The following is a 13,706-nucleotide window of genomic DNA, read 5'->3' as shown; positions in this document are numbered from 1 at the left end:
TCGGTAAGGCGCAGCAGATTATAAGGTGCACTGTCAATGAACGGGTCTGTTTTCATACATAATAAGGCACATTAAGCGAAACAAAACAGTCAGATAACATAAATTTTACTCAACTCATTCTTCTTGCTTCCTCCACTTCTGTACCATTGATTCATTAATGTTGAATTCTCTCGCAGCTGCTCTATTCCCATGTTGTTGCAGTATATTAATGACTAACCTCGTATTGTGGATGGATTATCTCAGTTGTTCTCCTGACTGAAGTTTGGTCCATTTACAGCATCCTGCCATGCGATTGCATTTGTCCCTAACCATCGGGAACCCTCCCGAGTGGAAAAAGGTTAGCATTCATCCTCCAGCTTCACTGTGTTTATGTTATACTAACATAGGTGGGTCGCTTTATTTAACAGCTAGTGCAACTTCAGTAACCCTACAAACGTCACTGCTGTTTAGTTTTCTGCCTTCATTTATGTTGGAAGTGATAGCAGAGCTGTACATTTTAATTTGTTTCATAAGTCTCTCAGTCAGAACATGCTATATCATGTTTAGGTGGAAACTAGCGAGCTAACTTCCTGCTAACTTCTAACTCTGTGAAATTTAATAAATTCTGTTTCCATGGATGCCTGGATGTTAAACTTAATTGTTACACATGGTAAAGCAACGCTGATCATTTTGTTAAAGATGAAATAATTTAGACAGTTTTTAACTCTCAGTGATGTCGCAGTGACTTTGGGACCTGAAGCGGATGGAGTTTTGGACCCAGATTACTCCACGAGGCTAGTGCGCCTTATAGTCCAAAAAATACGGTATTGATTCTCAGATTTCATGAACAGTGTACTCCACCCAGAGCTACAAGATAAAAAGTTATTAGTGGTTTTCTGTGTGTACACTTTAGTTCATTCACGGTGTTAAATTTGACAGGTTGATTGATGTCCACAGTCAACTATTTAGGTAGCTAAGTAGGCAAACAAATATGGAATCCAAAAAAATTAATGTAAAACTTTCAAAGCTCATGTGTTTTATATGCAATGCCAGCTTGGCATAGCAATGGAAGGAAAGTAGGTTTGGCATTTCTAAAAAGTGCAAAACAACTCTATGCACTCCAAAAGTATAGGAATGGAAAGCTTCGTAAGCAACACTCAGTTTTTACCTGACCCAATGCCAAGGGTCAGGCTGACATGATGACATTTTATTGCATCAGTCACATTTTTTCAAACAGACAAAAAGGCTTTCAAGGATGTTAAAGCTGTTTAAAAGAATGTAGAATAAACATGCTCTTCTGTTAGTTTGACAACAAAAGGGAAATCGTGGTTCCAAAGACATACAACCATCTTGAGAAAGTATTACAAACAAATGAGGGAAAGGCAAAGGATGCTGAGGAGAAATCCACCGAATGGTTTTTCTCTTCAGTTTAAGCTAATCTCCATCAGTGATGCCAGGTTGCACTGGTGGGTTCAATTCTTTGTATAAACAAAGTGAATGTTTTCCAGACTTCCCTAATTATCATTGTATAATTCAAAAGTAAACACTTTAGGGTAAACATTTTAAATATGACAGAGATGATGGATGTTGTAGCAAAGATTATGTATTCCATTCAGGCCAGGAGCCATCCAGAGAAGGTTATTTTGCAGCACACAGGCATTACGCGGCTAAGCAGAGTTAAATTTCTGGCAAGATTCACCAAATTACTGCCTGAAATCCTAAATCTTCTGAAGCTTTCCAAACGTAGAATATTCAGCAGTAGCTTTTGGATTTAGTGTTCCTGACAGATCTCAATGACCTGCTCAAGGAGTTTAATTTAGAGCTGCAAGGCAATGATAAATATGTAATCACAGTGATTTGTTTAGTCAACAAGATTAAAAGCAAGCTACATCTGATGTCAAGAAGGCTGGAACGGTGTGATCTCAGAAACTTTCTTCACATGCAGGCAGAGCTCTAACATCATTTAGTCAGAATCTGATAAGTGCTTTACTGACTTTTCATCCAACACTGTGACCAGCTAGGTGTGTTTGTTTGTCATTTGGTGAAACTGTAGGTTGCATTGCTTCCAAAGTAATATCACTTTTCCATTTTGTTATCTCTGCTGCTGACACAGATATTCTTATGCTGCTAAAGGACAATAACATCAAATCTAGGGCAACACCTTTTTGAATGGAGAGTTCAGGAACAAAACCATCCCCCTTCAGAAAATAAACTTGACACCACTTTGTGGTTCAGTCACACTAGAGCAAAAACAGCATGATAACCTCCTTGTTACTAGGATAAACCTTTGGTTGCCAGGTGATGGTACTCATTTTTTTCTATTCTGCAAATGATCACATGTAGCTGTGTCCAATTGGTCCTGTGATCGAAACTTTTCAAGGTGATTGTTGACAGACAGCTGAGACTGCAATCAGTCGGAGTCAGCCCTAAATTGCCGTCCTGCAGCAACTATTCGTGGAGGACTTTCTGTTTCAGGTCTATGAGATTCTGGCTGAACAATGAATGTATATAGTCAATTTTAAACTTCTGTTTAATGTTACAGACTTTCCATCTACAAATCTGTTGTAGACGGCAACAGATTTGCAACTTTCATGGATTTATCACAGTTAACTGGGTATTATCACAGATTACATGTAATTGCCAACTTCACCATCTTGACAGATTAACTTTAAATACGGCAACTAACTGAAAGCGGTCGCAAATCTTGCCCCCGCCTTTGATGCAAGCATTTCAAATGCAGCAAGTTTGCAAATTCATTGCGCACAGTCACAATGACTTTCATCAGGCTGCTGTCTCACTATTTCCTCTGGTGTGACTGTAGTAATATAGATCATCCTATTTATGCTGTGTGTGACCTTGTGACCAAGCCACCTCATGGCTTGCCCAAGGCTTCCAGTCAGCTCCTACTGACTAGGAGATAAACAGGTTTCCACTTTTCTCATTTAAAGAACCATCTTGTGTGTTGTGTACACATGAAAAATGTGGTTTGTGCTGACAGATACTGGGAGACTTTAAAAGCAGATCTTGGCTCGAAAGAGGCTCTTGCAGAACAACCACACATTTCCACTTTCTGCATCTGATCATGCAGAAGGTTGGTGGAGCAATGCTACAGCATTATTACCAAGAACTACATGAAGTCATCAAAACTCATGCTCGAGTAATAGGTACAAGATGTCTCATCCAAACAGGCCAACAAAGAGAAAAATGTCAATCAAGGGAAAACTCCTGGGAGGGCCTTTATTTGAATGGCTTCCAACTGAGCTAATGTAGAATTTTTTTATTGTCAGCGTGTGTTTTAATGAACGACCCTTTAACTCTGATCCACAATATCCTCTCAAATTTAATGGTGTAAACCGGTAATTTGTGGTTTGCAAGGTGTACGTGCAGGTGTGTGTGTGTCAGTCACTTACAGGGCGAGTTGCTTTAGAACCGTGTAATTTTTTGTTTTGTTTTGTTTTATAACAGCACAGACTTCTAATAGTTTGGGCTGTTCGTAGCTTTCTCATGAGTCACAACATTAAATGCATTTCCTACATATTTCCCATAAACGCAGCAACGTAAGCAAGCCTTTGATGGTTGTTTGTTCGCGGACGCCTGCTATTTGATTACCAAAAATGTGAAGGCTGATGTAAGTAAGCCAGCAGGACTCTTAACCACCTGTTTGTTTGTTTGTGTGTGAGTGAGTGTGTGTGTGCACCATATTACGGATAAGTGCAAACACACACAAAAACCAACTTTCCCTAACTCCATGATGTCAACTTTTCCTGAACTTGAGCATACTAAGTGGGAAAAAAAATTAAATGGCAACAGCAAATTTACCATCGTCTTCATGATTCTGCAGCACAGACACACACACACATACGCACTAGGGATTAATATTAGCTAAAACTAATATACAGTATGTGTTTATAATAATTGCAAACTATGATCCCTCTGCTATACATTTATGAGCAGCATAAGCAACTCCACTACTGGTGTGCACTTACATTTCCCAGAATAGCTGTCAACAGCCCTCTGGAAACATGCCGGAGCCTGTTGCATGCAGCTGATACAGTACATGTGTAGGCGGGTAGAGGCACAGCAATAAATGATGGGCCGAGAAAGCTGGTTTTAATGGAAAAAGCTGTCTATCAACTTCCTTCCGTGTGAGTGTTCAGTGCCAACGCATGACAGTGAGTACTGAATATCATCTTTCCTCTTTAAATCTGAGGGTCTTGGGCAGCCACCTGTAAGCATTTTGCACTGGTAGAGCGTGCTTTAGAGCAAACAGCTTTTCTTCTACTACAGAAAAAAGGAGAAATTTCATCAGTGCTCACAGGGTAATTAGATAAAAGCTGTCAGTCAAGCAGCAACACTGCAAAGCTCCAAAACCTGCAGGGATATCTTTTGTCCAACAAACACCTCCACACATCCTGATCCAGAAATAGCCTCTGCCCTCCCTTGCATCTTTGCTGATCCAAAGTGAAAGGCGGTATGTTTTTACTTAACACAAGTTTTTAAAAAAAAGCTCACTTTCCTTTTGGCTCATTATCCTCACATTGTAACAGCGCCCAAAACAGGCACTGGGCTATGATGACGGTGTGGAAGATGACTGCAGAAGTTATAATTACAGAGCAAACTATATTTCAAGATGTATATATTCATGTGGGCCTGCGGGGTAGCTGATGTGCCTGAGAGTCGAGTTTTTGTGTTTTTGTGTGAATAACATGACTCACGGGATAATTGCCCACACGAAACCTGGCAACGGCGATCATTTCACACCAGTGATGGGAAGTACAGACACCTCCAAACCTCACCTCTCTTCCAGCTGTTGGAGTTCTTTTCTCAGCTCGTCTGAATTTTTATTGGCCTTTTGAAGTGCGTCACGCAGAACTTTCTCTCTCTCGTCGCTCCTCCTCTCCAGCTCTCCTCTAACTCGACTCTCTTTTTCGTTATATATTTTCCGACGCTCCTCTTCCACCTCTTTCCTTGTACTCTCAGATTCTGCTTCAAACTCATCTCTCAGAGCTCTCACTGCATTTTGGTTCCTCTCTTCTAGCTCTTCTCGTGTGTTTCTCTCTCTGACTTCTGCTTGTCTCTGCATCTCCAGCCGAAGTGCCCTCTCCCACTCCAACCGGCCCAGCTCCAGTGCTTCACGCTGGGCCTTCTCTTTTTGGGCAGTCTCTCTCAGGTCCTGGAGCTCAGCTTCTAACTGAGTCAGCTGGGTGCGGAGCTGATGAAACTCGTGGAAGATGAGGTAGCTTACGCCGCAGTAGCAGCACACCGTCTCAGTGCGCTCCATCTGAGGGCAAAAACAAACAAGGTGTTAAAAATACTAAATGAAGTGCAACTATTTAGAAAAACATTTTCACACCCGCACCTCTTTATAGCTGAGTCTTCATTTGAAACAAGTTGTTATCTATTTAGAGTATTAACACTAACTTAAAAAACAAAGACGTGACCAGAAGAATTGATTGTGCTTTGAATCTAATTGATAGCAGCACGAAAGCACAACCAAACCACTTTGGTGGCATGTCTAAAAGAAAAGAAGAAAATCCACAATTTTTATTTTAAAGCAAAGGACGTAACAACAGTTGGTACAACTAGCTGCATCACTGATCACTTTCACACTAAATGGACAGTAAATTCTGCAGGATCACATTATTTAATTGCCCTTTAGGTATATCATTATTATATCAGATATGGGAGAAAGTTGCCCTGTTACAGCTGGGTTTGCCCCCTCACATCCCTGAATTGAATAAACAATTAAGAAAATGGATGGCTGTCCTTCTCTTAAGTGAAGGTGAACTGGCTTCCTCTTGCTTTGTAAGTCAAGTTTTATAAGTCTACAAGTCGTTTTTACTTCACACTACACTTTTTAAAGTAATGGACATGGAAGATGGCGTAAATTTCAAAATATATGGTTGAATATAAAATTTACATACAAAACTTTTGATCATAAGTACTTAATGTCCATACCGAGAGTCAAACTAATCCTATAGTTCTTGGGGCGTGTCTACTGTCACTGAAACTACCAGGAACCACTGAAACTCATGAATCTCCTCTTTCTACCCATGTCAATCGTTAACAACTGCGAGATTAAACCACTTTGAAACCAGATGATTCTTTTTGATACACCCTGTATATAGCATATATTATGCAAATAAATTGACAATCTATCATTTTTTGTCTGATATCAAACTAAGGATGAGTTTAGAATATGATTTTAATGGGTTAAATCATGTATGGGGAGACTAAAGATAGCTAACACATTCAGACTGTGAACGGCAGGTCCTGTTATTGATCAAAATCTGCTTTAACCACTGTATCAAAAATGTATTTTTACTCTATCTGTCAGCAGTTCAAAGTTGTGGATGCACAGATACTCTGATCCCTCCTTCAGATTTTGTCTTCACCGATGTCTGTCCTCTCTCCTAAATAATTCCTGCTTTCTCTGTACATGTCAATGTACTCTCTCCAAGCTTTTTTCAGGCTTATGAGGGATAAGATTGTATCCCTTGAGCTTTCATCTTTAAGATGACATGTTACAGCGAGGCAACAGATATTTGGATGGCATGCTGTCAGCTCCCATGTCAGAAAGCTCCAAATAAATTGCTACATGATGTAAACAAGATGAAATAAACTTGCAGACAAAGATGGCATGCTTGAGAGTACAACAGCGTACAAAACAGATTATTTTGGTCAAGTCTCAAAGGTTAAGTAATTACTTTTACCCATTTGACGATCTATTAGTTCGAGAGTACTTTCACTATCTAGAAGTAATGACCATGAAATTTGGTGTTCACATTTATTTGTGATATTTTAGTGGTTTTGTGATTGCAATGACACATTTAGACATCTATTGTTCACAGGGATTACTGTGGAGATTCTTGCTTCACAAGTGAACTAACCCATTTGTTTTAAGAACCCAGTGACCTTTCCCCAATTTTAACACAAGACCCACAATCCATGGTAGTACATGGCAGTGGTTATTTTATTTCAGACTCATTTTATTCAACTCCTCATTTCCAGAGCATGACAGAGGAAAGGAGAAAAAAGTAAAGTAATAAACATTTAAGGGGTGAAACAGGACATTTGAAACAATATATTTTCGCTGGTTGTGTGTATTTTGAAAAATTATGTTAAAGTATGACTGCAGGGCAAGCAAACCTTTATTATTATTTATTTTATTTTTAATAATATTATTTATTACAGTTCCTTGCAAAATAGATGGTGGTTTTTGATATTATATAGTTATATATATATATATATATATATATATATAAAAAAAATCATCATTTACATTATTTCCATAATAAATACACACTAATTTACTTTGAGAATAACGTTTGAGCATGTGATAAAGAGAGCTTTCACTGAGCTCTATAAGGTTGTGTGAAACATTAAGTGCAACCTTAATTCTTGCACAGGAATAAAGAGAGTGCATAGACCTCTGTAGAAGCAGAGGTTTTGGTAATTTGTTGCTCTGGTGTATTCGGGTGTTTGTTAACATAATCCTGCAATCTTCTTAGTTGTGAACACCACAGCGAATTCTCCCCAAGATCAGACCCTGGAATGCTCATAGAAATTGCAAAAACAAAGAGCTACACTGCAGACTCTACAGACCTCAGTTAGCAAGTTAAATGTTAAAGTTCACAAAGGTGTTCATAAAATATGGCCTCACACCAACTGTTAAGAGGTGGCGGGATGATAATTTGGGCTTGTTTTGCAGCCACAGGACCTCGAAACCTTGCAGTCATTGATGCAACCACGAACTCCCATGTAGACCAAAGTATTTTAGAGTCAAATATGATGCCATCTGTCCAAGAGCTAAGGACTGGCCTGAAACTGGGTGATGCATCAAGACAAATATCCCAAGCACGGCAAAAAATCTACAGCAAAATGACTGAAAAAGAAAAGAATCAAGATGTTGCAATGGTCCAAAGTCCAGGCATCAACCTGATTAAAATACCTTTGTAGGACCTTAAGAGAGCTGTGCATCAACAAATATGCAGAAACCTCATTGAACTAAAGCTGCATTTTAAAGAAGAATGTGAGAGGCTGATAAAAAGTTTTTGCCAATAAAGAAGCTTCTACAAGCTTAAAAGTGTGCTTAGTTTTTAGCAGGACTGTACAGAGTCCTGCCAAAAACTGTCTTCTTCACATGACTATAGACAGCTTTCAAATAGTGTCTAGAAATTCCATTACTTGTCCTTTGAGATGATCTACAAACACGTCTAAAGACATGCAAAGATACTAAACATGAAAAGACAGTCAATAGGACAGAGATCAAAAGATTGGAAGCCATTGCTTCAAAGTTCTGAAAGACACTGAGAAGGGTTTAATTAAATGATCTCCAGTCCTGTTATCTCTTGCTTCCTCTGTGCCTTGTTTCTTTCTTCTTTACAGTTAAGACAGAAGTCAAAGGGAATACAAGGGTAATCGGCATGATTGAAAGAAAACACACCATCGTGGCAAAGTGCTTGTCACATGACAAATGATTGACAGGTGACAGGTTAATCAAGATAGGCCCTGTTTCTCTGTCTCTGCAGCCGCCACAATCAACTTTCTCTTTCTGTGCCCACCTATCAGAGTCCTCCTGCTCTGTGTTAGCACCTTGTCAATCTATATCAGGTAAAGGTGCAGATTGCATCTGCCTCATGTCATCAAGACAGCGGGAGTCGGTCTTTCAGCAGCCACGACACACAGACAGACAATTAGAAGATCACTTTGTATGCGCTCATTATGCTCAGCGATTAATAACACAGCAATTCTGAAGGCTGAGGGCACGGCTCTACTGTTACTACTGAAGCTGATCCAGAAATTTAAATCAGCTGACATATAGTTGGTATAATGTTTGCAATATTCACCATCTAACAGTATTACATTGCTATACACACACTTGTTAATTCCCACTCCTAAATATTTTAAGCAAAGTATGTTCACGTCTTAGCTTCACACGATCCCCCGTGCTTTTGGATGCTTGAAATTACTAAGGAGTGCCCCTAATGGGCTCACTAAATGTTATTTTAAAGTTCCTATTGTTGGATGTTTGGCCTGATCAAGGTCTACAAACAGGCTGACGGGGGAAAAAAGAAACAAAGAAGGCAGAAAAGAAAGAGAGAGGGGGGGAGTGTATTGTGTGGGTGGATAGAGAAAAAGCTCCACAAGATGACAACCTATTACATTATATTGCCACAGAATGCACTCTGGAGAATCAGGCCTATTATCTATTTGTGAGTGTATTTGTTAGAGCGAGAGAGACAGGGAGATCCGGGGAGAGTTAGAGCGTGCAACTGTGAGCAATATTTGGGACTGAGACTCAGGGGGGTTTAGTGTTTACTGTGCAGATGTCCTTGTGGTTCCTTCAGGCATAGATACAGCAAAGACTACTAAGTGTGTGTGTGTGAGAGAGAGTACGGTTTATATTTTGTTGGAAAATGCTTATGCATGTAAATTTGTGTGCGTTTGAGCGTGCATGTGGGAGGGTGGGTGTGGTGAGAGAGTTCTTTATGCCAGCCATGATGACGTAGCCATGAAGACAGACAACAAGGGGGCAATACACACTGTTTAAGTGACCTGAGGGCTGAATTGTGCCTCCTCCATGGTTTCAGACACACACACACGTACACAAACACACACACAGACGCTTTCTCACACTGCTCAAACAGCCTAAAACACATTCTGCACGCACGGAGGCAGATGAAAGGCGGAGGCAGACATTCACAAAACAAACGGACACGTTAAAACCGACCCTGATACAAGCACAAACATGTACATGGTATACACAAAGGATGCAGAGATAGGCCGGCACATACAAAGGCAAATTTAGTCATATAAGCATTTACAGGCCAACAGGAAACTTACACAATCACTCGCCATTAACAAGCACACACACACACGCACACATTTATACACACCCTGAGGGCAGAATGTCTGCACCACCAGTGGGTTGTGTGCTCCCGTGACTGAGTTCAGGCCCGCGGGGAGACCCCTTGCCCTGGGCACTGACACGTTCACTTAGTGCTCAAATGGCAAAAAAAAACAAAAAACCTAACCTCTCCACACGCTCGCACATGACTACTACGCCGGGCACGGGCACAGACGCCTGGAGAAACACCTGACAGGAGGAGAGAAAGAAAGAAAGGCGACACATTAAAACTGCGGAGTGACAGAAAAAGAAAGGGAAAAGTGAGGGAGTGAGGGGGAAGGGGAGAAAGGTCGTGTTGCCCTTTGAATGTTTCATGCCAGCAGCCGATGCTTCTCTTCTACACACCAGACCTCTTTGTCCTCCAGTGCACACAACACAGCTCCCTCTCTCTCTCGCTCTTATCTCCCTTTCATTCTGTCCCTTGATTGACTCCATTAGCATGCTGGACTGTTGCCAAAGTGGTTTAAAACATTAGATTTCAGACCACATAAGGCTCTTAAACTTCTACCACATTGGTTTAATTACTCAGGCAATGAACCCTGTGTTTTATATGTATGTTTAATACATATCTGCTCCGAGAGAGATTGTTAGTCAGCCTACATAACGTTCAAAATTATGCAAACCATGCATTACTGCCTCAGGGTGCATTGGCAAAGCTGTAGCTATGTAAGTGTTTGTGTGTCTGTCTCAGTCCTCAGTCAGTAACTACTGACTGATCACTTATACTTTAACTGAATGTACGGGTTGTCTCCACAACTATTAGGTATGAAAACTGTAGCCTGTGTTATGTGACTTGCAACACGTTTACAGTCCCTGTTATCACCAGAATTCCTCTATATTCCATCAATTAAACATGGTGCTATTACTTCTCCCCTGATGTGCAACACTTAGTTGGGCTGGGGTTCCAGTGGAAACAACAGGGTGGGGGTCGTTCTGTGTGTGTGGTTAGTGTCTTTCCAGGACAAGAAGCATAATTAATGTACGTGATGACTTTTTGACTGTCTGCATGCGTGTGTTTCTGTGCAATTGTCATTGTAATCATGCAGACAGCAGAAACATAAATTCAATTCAGTTTTATTTATATGGCACCAAATCACAAAAATAGTGGCTTTAAGGTGTTTTATATTGTAAGGTAAAAAATCTTACATTAGCACAATCATGTGACCCCGATGAGCAAGCACTTGGCGACAGTGGGAAGGAAAAACTCCCGTCTTCTCCTTTCTTCTATCTTGTTAATAATTTTACTTTTTCACTGCATATATTGTTAATAAAAAGATCAAATATTTCACAACTCCTTTCTCCTTTTACAGCCACTCCGGCATTCCTTTTCCTGACATTTTATTCTAGTTTTCCTTCCACTTTGTCCTTGCCTCTTTCTTCCTCCTCCCAAACAACTGTCCTTTCCCTCCCTCTCTTCCTGCTCATCTCCCTAGGCCAACTCTGCTTCCTAAGCTACAGCTGCCGTGACCCATCTGGCTCGTCAAAACACCAGAAGTGGGTCACTGCCACGAACACAGACCCTTCATGTTGCGCACGTACACACATGCAGACATCAGATACGCACACATGGACACAGCATACCCCCTCATGTTCATTCACACACCCAAGCATGCTTTCCGTGACCAAAACTGGCCCAACAGGCATGCAGCTACTAACACACAAAAAAGCCCCATGCACTGAGCACACATACACAGCAGTATGTACCTCCGTCTGCTGTCACACATAATAGCGCTGTGAAATACTGCAAATTTTGATATTGATGCGACAGTCGTAATTTATGAGATGAATGATCGTCAGTTTTAAATTTTGAACACGTTTTAACGATCACTAGATTACTCTGATTTTTACGTTCCACAATAATTAACACAAAAAACATACCTTTTTCATGTATTTTGAAATTTAGTTTTTAGGAAACCTAGAATGTAATCTGTCTCTTAAGCAGCAGACAACAGACTCTTCAAAAGGCTTAGACGAGCTTGTTTTGGTCTTCTTAAACCTTAAATGTAACTTTGGCTGTTGTACTGCAATTTCATAGTACTTAGACAGACACTAATACCATTCCATATCATCTTAGCCAAAATCTGACCCAAGAAAAAAAAAAAAAAATCATGTTTTTTCCTATTTTTATATTTGTCAAGTAAGGCCAACACTTTTGGTGCAGCGTGCAGGTTGCTCACAGTGCACAGAAACAGAGATTTGTAGCAGGCCACTGCAGATATTCACAGACAGACAGACTAAACAGTTTATTTTCCACTAATCCTCGGTACTTGAAAGCCACGTATCCTGTTGTGTAATTTTGGAAGGTAATATATAACCCACATGCACATACATAAAGGGGTAGAAATAGGGAATAGTGAAAGAGATGTCATGCTAGAAATGTCATTTTGGGGTACAAGGCACTTAAGCATTTTTTGGAGGGTGGGCTGGGGGGGTGCCCAGGGGATTAGAGGCATTAGGATTAGATTTAATCAAGTGATATGATGAAGGGCGGTGGATTTAGAGGAAAAAAACAAAGGCAAGTGTACCTGTATCCTTCAAAACGCTTTCGCTTTCCAATTCTCTCTCTCGCTCTTTCAATCTAACAAATGCTTTCTCTTGGCTATCTGCTAATCTGGCACTTCACCGTGCTTCTGCCTCTGTCCGTCTGTGAAATCACAGACATGGCAGATCACGCAAGCATTTAAAGAAGGGATTAAGTAGTTAAGGGACTTACCCGTGGGGTTTTTTTGTGGGTTTTTTATTCCTAATTTTTTTTAATGATTTTCTTTTTTGGGCTGTGACATTATGAGGGTGCTTGTGGAGTGTGTGTACTTTAAAGAAAACACTGCCCTGCTGTGCTCTTCTTTTTTCACATGACAATATGAGAATGTTTGGGGGGATTTCAGAGCTATGTCACTTTTTTCGTGCGTGTGAGCATGTTTTTTGTTTTTTTGTTTTTCTGTGTTTCGGATTATTCTTTTTCTCCTTTTTATTTTTTTGTTCGTCCGTCGCTGGTGTGCATGGTGTTCCTGATTGTGTGCGAGTGGGATCAAGGCGGCACTTCGTGACTGCAGCTTTGTTGATTTTCGCGACGATAAAGACCCCCTGTGGCGCTCAGTGTAGCGAGAGCCAACACTGAGATTCCACTCATCTGGACCCCGTGGCGCACCGTACACATCACATGAGGAGTGCGTGTGTGTTTTTAAGTGAGTGTGTGAGTGTAGATGTGGACATGTGCATGAATATTTCCTACTTCTTTGACCATCGCACTCATGTGCATGCCTCGGTGAATGAATATCTTCTTCTATTTCAGCTTACATGTGTGTGCATGTGTGTGTGTGTTTGTAAGTGTGTGGAAAAGCAAGAAGGGAGGGGTGGTTGCAGTCACAAGGCACAAAGGGGGGTTGGGAGCTGTGAATAGCAGAGAGGAGAAAAGAGAGTGACCAGAAGGACCAGGGAAGGGGGGGAGGATCTGCAGAGTGGATGAATGAAAGCACAGCAAGGGACAAATTAAAATAAATCAAAGACCTGGTGACCTCAAAGGCCATAGCACATGATTCCCATCATTTTCATACTTTGAAAAGCAATCAGTAACGCGAGGACACTGTAAACCTGGATGATGAGATGATTCCCATCAGGATAAAAATATTCCATCACAGGATAACTGTGATCACTTCAGCAAAATGTGCACCACAGCAAATCAGAAATGCTGAATCCCCTTCACTAAATAGGGTCAAAGATTAGGGGTCAGTATCTGGATTGTGTGTGTCTATATGGAAGATTAACATTGAGGAATCCATCATTCACCCCTACACACACAGATGTGTGTACATAGGCA

General features: G+C 40.7%; 1 protein-coding gene across 3 annotated transcripts in view; it reads right to left on the bottom strand.

Moving 5' to 3' along the window:
* lekr1 (leucine, glutamate and lysine rich 1) overlaps positions 1–13,706 on the bottom strand; it is a 96,857-nt gene that overhangs the window by 58,984 nt on the left and 24,167 nt on the right. For all 3 annotated transcript variants that reach the window (XM_040008609.1, XM_040008610.1, XM_040008608.1), the window contains exon 3: positions 4,776–5,260. In XM_040008609.1, the coding sequence (XP_039864543.1) occupies positions 4,776–5,260 (485 nt within the window). The remainder of the gene's footprint in view (positions 1–4,775; positions 5,261–13,706) is intronic.

This window comes from Simochromis diagramma, unplaced genomic scaffold (assembly GCF_900408965.1).
Source record: "Simochromis diagramma unplaced genomic scaffold, fSimDia1.1 OVJJ01000344.1, whole genome shotgun sequence".
In the NCBI taxonomy this organism is placed as follows: Eukaryota; Metazoa; Chordata; class Actinopteri; order Cichliformes; family Cichlidae; genus Simochromis; species Simochromis diagramma.
The sequence above is the reverse complement of the archived record's forward strand: the minus strand, read 5'-3'. Positions and strand labels throughout refer to the sequence as shown.